The 10,000-nt window shown below is 38.6% G+C and overlaps 1 protein-coding gene across 1 annotated transcript in view; it reads left to right on the plus strand.

The window, feature by feature from the left end:
• Positions 1–10,000, plus strand: part of LOC115216651 (probable cation-transporting ATPase 13A3) — a 171,944-nt gene that overhangs the window by 48,515 nt on the left and 113,429 nt on the right. Inside the window, exon 2 of the mRNA XM_029786142.2 lies at positions 6,170–6,255. Within this exon, the coding sequence (XP_029642002.1) occupies positions 6,170–6,255 (86 nt within the window). The remainder of the gene's footprint in view (positions 1–6,169; positions 6,256–10,000) is intronic.

Below are 10,000 nucleotides of genomic sequence, written 5' to 3' on the forward strand. Positions count from 1 at the left end.
TACTGCCCAAAAAGGGGCTAAACATAGAGGGGACAAACAAGGACAGACAAACAGATTAAGTCGATTACATTGACCCCAGTGCGTAACTGGTACTTAATTTATCGACCCCGAAAGGATGAAAGGCAAAGTCGACCCCGGCGGAATTTGAACTCAGAACGTAACAGCAGATGAAATACTGCTAAACATTTCGCCCGGCGTGCTAACCACTCTGCCAGCTCTCCGCACAGTGTTTCATCTGCCCAACCACAAAAAGACCTCCTCGATGCATCTACACAGCAAACATTAGTGAAAAATTTATATCCACATCAAAATCTGTATTAATCTCAATAATGCTCATATTTATCTACAAATCCAAAATTTAAAAAACAGCACTCATCTTCAATGAAAGCAACACTCGTATAAAGCATAAAGCATGAAATTTGACCTATCTGTAACCTACACTCCAGTACAACTCCAACCTGTTCCACCAATGTCTACAAACATGCTTGAATGAACCGTAATATTAAATAAAACCAACTGCTCATTTTCCAACACTAAAAATAACCAGTTTAATGGAAATAAAATGAAGTGACTCAACAATGCTCCCAACTCAAACCAGTGAATGTGGTCTGTCTCATCATCTGCCACCTGTATTCCTTTACTAATCTGATTATATACACCTGTATTTACAAACGTGCAAAAATGAACCTTAACAATAACATAATCAGTAATTCCTTTAACCACCGAAATAGTTTCAATGTAGCTTTCACTATCCAACCAGAATAAATCTCTCTACCATCCCATCCTTTCCAAATCTTAATCTTAAATGTTTGCTTTCTTCTTTGTTTTCTCCTCATCTGCGTTTCCTCTCCTCCTCCTCATTCTGCTACTTCTTTCTTCCTACAAGCTCTTTCTTCTGTCCTCTTAACAAATCGTCCATAAAGATATTTCTTGATATATCACAAAAAAGTAGACTATTACATCCTTATCTACTTTGCAGCTATATTGCTCTTTCCACAGGACTAACTCCATAATAATCTATATATATAAAGCTGAAGTTGTCTGTGTGTGGCAGGTTTGGTAGCCTTCAACTAACTCCTCTGAGACCTTGCGGTGCAAGGTGACCAAAGTTGAGAGTATGATAGAAGAAGGCTTGCTCTTCATTCCGTAGAAGATAAAATTCAAATCGGACCATGTTAAGACCAAAAATTATTTACATCAAAAAGGTGTAAACAATCCCTATTTTTTAGGATTTTTTGACTACTGTGTCGCCATTTTTCGGTGTATTTCAACCAGAAAAATGTTCACTTAAAGTGAATAAGAAGCTACATAATGCAAAATTTTTAATTTCCGAAAATTCCTATTCTAAAGGGTCAAAACAAACCTGAGCAATGCCGGGCGATACTGCTAGTTAAGTATAAAATTTGGAAAATGAAAGTGATTTACTATCTCATGAATGCTACATAGCTAAAACTTTCAAAATACTGTCAACTTTTTCCCTGTAAAAATAAATTTTACTCTGTTGAAAGGTATTGAATGAACATTCGATTCAAAGTTTGTTTTTGTGTCGTACATAAAAACAAACCTTTTTAGTGTCATAATAAAAAAAAAAAAGTTGGTGTTAGGAAAGGCATCCAGCTGTAGAAACTGAACCAAAAGTGAAGCTTATGAGTGAGATGTGATTCCCCCAACTTTTCTAGAAGAGCAGCAATAACCCTCCTAACCCATACCAGTTTGAAAAGTGGATATAGAAGTACAACAACAATGATGATGATGATGATGAGGAGGAGGAGGAGGCAGAAATGGAGAGCCATAAAGCAAAGATGTAAGCTGTTTTTAGTAAACACACGCTTTTAATATTGTTGTGCAAAGTTGAGACTGTGGTTAAACCATGTTTCCTTCTGATTTGACCAGAGAAAGGAGATTAAGCCAACTTGTTTCAGTATCTTTTACTGCTTCATCAGGGATCAATTACTCATTTTACCGACTCCAGATAAAATAACAAACAGCAGTTTTTAGTTTACTTAAAGTTTAAACAAACTGAAATAGAAGTGAATTGGTTTGCCCAAGTATACATTGCATGGCAAGTATTGGTATCACTAATTAACTAATTGACCGAAGCAATTAACTGTGTTTTGTTTTCTGTTTTTGTTTCAAATAATGATGTGAAATTGACTTACCTTTGATAACGAGGATTGGCTTCACTAATTTCAACACATTTTTGCATACAAATGTATGTTTACTTAAAATTGCACACCCAAAACTCTACTTCACAGCTTTAATTGCCAAGAAGAAAAGGATAAAAACACTTCTATGAATTATATATGAGTGTGTGTGTGTGTGTGTGTATATAATACATGTGTGCGTGTGTTTATGGTCATAGCCCAACTGATTAGGGAGAGAGTCAGCTTGGATGAGATGCAGTTTGGTTTCGTGCCAGGGAAAAGCACCACTGATGCCATATTTCTGGTAAGACAGCTGCAGGAGAAATACCTAGCCAAAGATAAGCCCCTGTACCTGGCTTTCTTTGACAGGGTCCCCCGATCCCTTATCTGATGGTCAATGAGGAAACTAGGGATAGATGAATGGTTAGTGAGAGCTGTGCAAGCCATGTACAGGGATGCTGTCAGTAAAGTGAGGGTTGGCAACAAGTATAGTGAAGAATTCCTGGTAGAAGTAGTGGTTCACCAAGGATCAGTCCACAGCCCCATCTTATTCATCATAGTCCTCCAGGCAATAACAGAGGAATTCAAGACAGGATGCCCCTGAGAGCTCCTCTATGCTGATGACCTTGCTCTAATTGCTGAGTCACTATCAGAACTGGAGAAGTTTCAAGTGTGGAAACAAGGATTAGAATCGAAGGGCCTCAGAATCAACCTAGCGAAAACCACCATATTCACCTGACCTTGCACCAACTGACTCTCACGTTTTCCAGGCATTAGACAACTTTTTGCAAGGAAAAAACTTCAAGTCTGAAGAAGATGCAAAAACAGCCTTTTTGTGGTTTTCATCACCTCTTGCTCCCCAGAATTCTTCGCTGCCAGCATAAATAAGCTACCCATAAAATGGCAAAATTGTGTTGAAGATTTAGGTGCAAACTTTGACTACCTGCATTGGTTTTTGTTGAGATAAAGTAAAATAAGCTTTCAGTTCAAAATCAGACATTTCATTCTTAAGGACCTGATGTATATACACGCGCACACACACACACACTCGCACACACACACACACACACACACACACATACACACATGAGGGGATGCTGAAAAGTTCCTGGCTGTAGATAAATGGAAATGTGGGTAGTTGGGCCTCCAACCAGGCCTTTCATAATACCCTTAAAACCAGGATCTATTCAGTACCACCTTGTATATATATATATATATATTCATGTGTGTGTATATATGTGTATATACAAACGTGTGTGTGGATAACTGAACTAACATTAAGTAGTTTCATTTAAAACACAATATTGTATTTGTTTCTGTGAAAGTGATACATTAACGAGGCGTTTCTCTTGTTTGTGTTGTAATTTATTTCATGGTCATGTGATGAATACGTTAATCAGGATGATCAACAACAACAACAACAACAACAACAACATTGACAAGAATATACAGATGGAGGCGGCGACAGGGATGGAAATAAAAACTAGAAACTCCTAACACTTAACACCATTAGCATCGTCATAGAGTCTGTTAGGTCAGAACCAGTTGCCAGAAACAATGGAATTTTCATTTACCTGAAGAAGCTGGTTGAAAGAATTCTGTATCAGAAAATGATAGAAAGTAGCCATATTTGTTTGTCTAAACATGGTCGATGTTTTAGATACACAGATAAGAACATACTTTATGGTACAGGCATAGGCATGTGGTTAAGAAATTCACTTTGCAGCTCTTGGTCCTAGGTTCAGTCCCACTGCGCAGCACCATGGACAAGTGTCTTGTCTTGTGAATGAATTTGGTTGATGGAAACTGAAAAGAAGCCCATCGTATATGTATGTATGCATGCATGTTTGTGTGTGTGTATTCCCTTGTCTTCACATTGTATACTCAGTATCAATACTGCCTCTGTCACTAATAAATACTTTTTAACAGGCTTACTAGCTGATTGCAACACTAGTACCTGTTCTGCATATTGCTGCTATTTCTAGCACTAGAGTATCCATCGTTGACAATATCAAGGAAGGTTGAGATCACATGATCAGATGGTCTCAGTGCTTGAGGTGGTGGGGATTTTTCTCCCCGCTAGTGATATAAACAAGAGTGCATTTTGCACCAAAAACCAATGTCTGGGTTTTTCTCACGACATCTACCACAGCATGGTTTGTTCTAACAGAACATCTGTGTTTAAGTGGAGACAAATGTTGCCACTTAATGCAAACAAACATATGATAGTCGTAAGTGATTTAAGCGGTGTCTAATTCTCTCTGTAAATGTGTTTGACCAGGGAGGAATATTACCTTGCTTGGGAACAAGTGAATGTTGATGACAAGAGAGGCATCTAGTTACAGAAAATCTGCCTCTATGAATTCCATTTAATCCAAGCGAGCATGGGAAAGTGAACATTGAATGACGATGATGATGATGATGATGATGATGTTTATATCTTTAATGAAGAAGAATGCTTTATAGGTTACATTAAATCTGTCCTTATATCGAGCATGGCTTCGTGGTAAGAAGCTCTCTTCTCATCCACATGGTTCCAGGTTCAGTACCACTACTTGGTACCTTGAGCAAGTGTCTTCTACTATAGCCTCAGGCTGATAAAAGCCGTGTGACTGGATTTGGTAGATGGAAACTGAAAGAAGCCTGTTGTATGTATGTATGTGCATGTGTGTGTGTTTGTGTTTCTTCCCCACCATCACCACTTGATAACCGGTGTTGGTGTGTTTACATCCTCATAACTTTGTGGTTTGGCAAAAAACACCGATAGGATCAGTACCAGGCTTAAAAAAATAAGTCCTGGAGTCGATTTATTGAACTAAAACCCTTCAAGGTGGGGTCCCAGCATGGGACTAAAACAAGTAAAGGATAAAAGGTATGTGTATGTATGTGTATATGTGTATATATATATATATATATGTATATATAAAACATTACGTTATATAATTAGGGTTCAGTAAAATAATTTACTTTACCACACACCGAACTATTAGAAATAGCAGCCAAAACATTTTAGCTATTTCCTCTACTATAAGAAAAGTCTCCCAGACAATGTATACTCAAAAAATAACTCACACAGGTATAGAGGGGAAAATAACGAAAGATCACACGTGCATCGATTACTTGAGAACGAACGTTTCTGGATTAGTTGGATAAAGAGATCAACATTTCCGTCATCAGCCCAAGATTTCTTTAGGTTTGGATTTGAGAGCACTAAAAATCGAATATACCCGTCTGATATGAGTAATACATACATACATACATACATATATGTATATATAAATAAATAAAAGAATGGAGTCGAACGAAGATGTTAACAAAATTCCTTTGAGAGTAAAGGAATTTTGTTAACATCTTCGTTCGACTCCATTCTTTCATTTATTCATATACAACACACAAATTTCTGCACATGAACCCGGAGTTTCTACCCTTGACAGGTCGCTTCAACCGTGTTTCTGACGTGAATTTGCTACCCAGGTTTCGGTTAAATGAATTTTCCATGCTGACGATAAACATAGGATAATTCATTCACCTACTTAAATATATGTATATATATGTATATATATGTGACACACTTCTTTCGGTTTCTCTCTGATAAATCCATTCTCAAGGCTTTTGTCAGTCTGGAGCTGTAGTAGAAGATACTTGCTCAAGGTACTATGCCGAGGGACTGACCCTAAGACTACATGGTTTAAAAGAAGCTTCTCAACCACACAGCCATGCTTTTTTTTTTGCTGGTGAAGTTCTACTCTTTCTCTCTCTGGTGTTTCTCTCTCTCTGTCTCTCTCCCCTCTTCTAGCTGCCACATTCTGCATATTCTTCTGAGTCAAGGGCTGGAGCGCACAACAGGGGTGTGTCCCTATCTACATAGGTACCTAAAACAACAAGCAAAAGTGCAGTATGAGCTATTAAGTCATACTTGCTTGCAAGTGATGGCCAAGCTACAGCACAACGTTTTATAATGTCTTCCTTTGTTTCCTTTTATGTCTAGTTTGTTTCATGTTTGTTTTGTTTTTATTTCATTACAGATGTCAAGGTTAATCAGGCTTTATTCGGGCTGCCCCCAATGCTGCCCGACAGGGACTATATCAATGGCAATGAGGAAGACCAGATGGTTTGTATTTCATTCATTAGTCTATGACTATTCCTCGTTTAGCTTTGACAAATTTTCAGTCGTTTGCTTTAAATAAAAATTTAAAGAAAGAGAAAAATGAATTATTGCAGTCCTTAAAATTTCCTAAACTCCCATCCATATGGTTCCAGGTTCAGTCCCACTGTGTGACACCTTGGGCAAGTGTCTTCTAATATAGCCTTGGGCCAACCAAAGCCTTGTGAGTGGATTTGGTAGATGGACACTGAAAGAAGCCCATTATATATATATATCATCATTATCATCATTTAATGTCCATTGTCCATGCTGGCATGGGTTGGACAGTTTGACCAGAACTGGCAAGTTGGAGGCCCGCACCGGACTCCAGTCTGATTTGGCATGATTTCTACGGGTGGACACCCTTCCTAACACCAACCACTTTACAGAGTGTGCTGGGTGCTTTTATGTGGCACCACTACAAGTGCTTTATGCCACCAGAAGGATTGGGCTTAACATTTCTGGTGTGGAGTGTGTCTGTTTGTCCCCCACCACTGCTTGACAACTGATGTTGGTGTGTTTATGTCCCTGTAACTTAGCAGTTTAGCAAAAGACACTGATAGAATAAGTACCAGGCTTAACAAAAATACTGGGATTGATTCATTTGACTGAAAATTCTTCAAGGTAATGCCCCAGCATGGCCACAGTCTAATGACTGAAACAAGTAAAAGGTAGATTTTACTATCCCTGGTGACTTTTGTTAGAAACACCATATTCTTAATATCTCTTGGAAATATGAACATCATATACTGGTGCTTTAGGATTTGATTGTCCATGTACAGGCCAGTGCAGGACGAGGGCCTCAACATGTTCTCTCCACTAACCATGTGGAGACTTGAAAAATGAGCTTGAGATCCTATTGGTTTCATGAGCCTACTCTCTCACACTGGCTCAACGTGGCTTGGCAGAGGGATGTAGTTTTTATATTCATAGCCAGGAGTAATTAGATCAGTTACCATATTTCTGTTGAAATGTACTGCTTTTGTTTTAATTAATTTTGCAAATAATAAAGAATTTAGTAAAATAGCTTTGTCACTATTAAGTTGCTGTTTGTTTAGAACTTAAAATAACATGAGATTTCGACAGAAAGTTTCAATTTAGATCACTAAAACTGTTAGTTTGTATCATAGAACCAGGAATGGTCTTAGCTGGGTTGGTAATCAAAGGGATTAAGGCAGTGGTTTTCAACCAGGGCCCAGAGAGTTCATATAAGATTTTTGTGGAGTCCACACATCAAAATAGTAAACTAGGAATCCACAGTGATATTCTAAGAGCCCCTGAAAATATTTTGCTTTAGATGTATGTATTAGTATATATTGTGGAGGCGCGTGACTTAGTAGTTAGGGTGTCAGCATCATGATCGTAAGATTGTGGTTTCGATTCCTGGACTGGGCGACATGTTCTGTTCTTGGGCAAAACACTTCATTTCATGTTGCTCCAGTCCACTCAGCTGGCAAAAATGAGTAATGCTATGATGGACTGGCGTCCCGTTCAGCTGGGGAACACATACGCCATTGAAAACGGGAAACCGGGCCCATGAGCCTGGCTAGGCTTTAAAAGGGTGCATTTATTTATATGTGGAAGCGGACTCACAGTTGGAGGATCACGATTTCGATTCCCAGACCGGGCGTTGCGTGTGTTTATTGAGCGAAAACACCTAAAAGGTCCACGAGGCTCCCACGGGGGGTGGGGGGTGGCAACCCCTGTTGTACTCTTTCACCACAACTTTCTCTCACTCTCTCTTCTTGTTTCTTGAGTAACGCTGCGATGGACCGGCATCCCGTCCAGCTGGGGGGAACACATACGCCACAGAAACCGGGCCCATGAGCCTGGCTAGGCTTGGAAAGGGCGACATTTATCGTTATTAGTATATATTGCAAGAAACAGCTAGATTTCTTTCTCAAAAGTTTTGCATAATTCAACTCAAACAAGTTAATGAGTGAAAAACAAAATAGGAAGTTTGAAAGAAGTTTCTATAAAACTAGTTTTGAAACAAAAAAGCAGCTATGGGGGTCCACCTGAATAAAATAGTAATCAAAGGGGTTTATAGATAAAAAAAAAAATAGTTGAGAACTCTCCACGTTAAGGTTTTGGTTCATTAGTTGAAACAATAGAAGTTCATACGACTCAAGAAAATCTTTGAATACCTCCGCCCCCCCCCCTGCATCTAACCAAACTATGGAGCAGGATTGTAATGTGCCAAGACAACTCTAAGAGAAGCTGTTTATTATAGCAGTATTTACCCCCTGCCCCCCCTCTCTCATGATAACGAATTACTTGTCTCCCACAGAATTATATCAAAATGTTTATTTGTTTAGCGATCTTACATTTGTCGTGAAGAGTTCTAGAAATGTTTCAGTTTGTTACAATCGAGGGAGCTCAGGTGCTATTTTTAGCACACAACAAACATCCAGGCTACAAGTGGTACTTATCTTTCTCTTAGGTATTGGCAGAAGCAAGCACAACATCTTAACCTAGTAAAGAACACAAAGAAATTGCTGTGCCCAACAATCTTAATCTTTGGCTTTTGTAATCTGCAGTCTTAATTATTCCTCAGTTTTAATACTTTTGCAATTTTATGAATAAATTTCACTATGAATAAAATATCGAAAACCCAAACAGAAAAAGTCACATATGTATTTATTTCTTTATTGCCCACAAGGGGCTAAACACAGTGAGGACAAGCAAGGACAGACAAAGGGCTTAAGTCGATCATATCGACCCCAGTGCGTAACTGGTACTTAATTTATCGACCCTGAAAAGATGAAAGGCAAAGTCGACCTCGGTGGAATTTGAATTCAGAACGTAGCGACAGACGAAATACCGCTAAGCATTTTGCCCGACGTGCTAATGATTCTGCCAGCTCACCGCCCTTCGAGTCACATATGTATTATCACGTGACATTAATATTATGAAATCACAAAGGCATCAAGCTGGCAGAATCGTTAGCCTGCTGGGCAAAATGCTTAGTGGCATTTCGTCCATCTTTATGTTCCGAGTTCAAATTCGACTGAAGTCAGCTTTGCCTTTCATCCATTTGGATTTGATAAAATAAGTACCAGTGAAATACTGGGGTCGATGTAATTGACTTAACCCCTTTCTTGAACTTGCTTTGTGCCAAAATTTGAAATCAATCTAATGGAATCCCCAAGGTGGCAAGTTAACAGGATTGTCAGCACACTGGGCAGAATGCTTAGTGGCATTTTGTCTGTCTTTATGTTCTGAGTTCAAATTCCACTGAGTTCAGCTTTACCTTTCATCCTTTTGGTGGGGTTGATAAAATAAGTACCAGTTAAGCATAGTTTACCTTGTTGCGATTTGAACTCAAAATGCAAAGATCCAGAGCAAATACTGCAAGTTGTTTTATCCAACATTTTATTTGAGAAGATATTCTCATTAAAAATCTCTGAAAATGTATCCAAGGCTGCAGCAGGGGCCCTTCTACCCTGTTGTAGACACATTAAAGCCTTTCCTCTCTTTTTTTTGCACTTTTTATTGTTGTTAGCTCATCACCATCATCATCATCATCTTCACGGTATATTTATTTAAAAAGTTCAACAAATGTTATTAACGAGAAACCCAGAGCAGCTGTTCATTTACTGACAGATTAATTACTGTTATTATCTGTTTGTGTATGAGAATGGCTAATTCGGTGTTCATTAGTCACATACCACTCTATTCAATCATTGTACTAGTCAATAGGCCGGCAAAT

Source organism: Octopus sinensis, linkage group LG10 (assembly GCF_006345805.1).
Source record: "Octopus sinensis linkage group LG10, ASM634580v1, whole genome shotgun sequence".
NCBI lineage: Eukaryota > Metazoa > Mollusca > Cephalopoda > Octopoda > Octopodidae > Octopus > Octopus sinensis.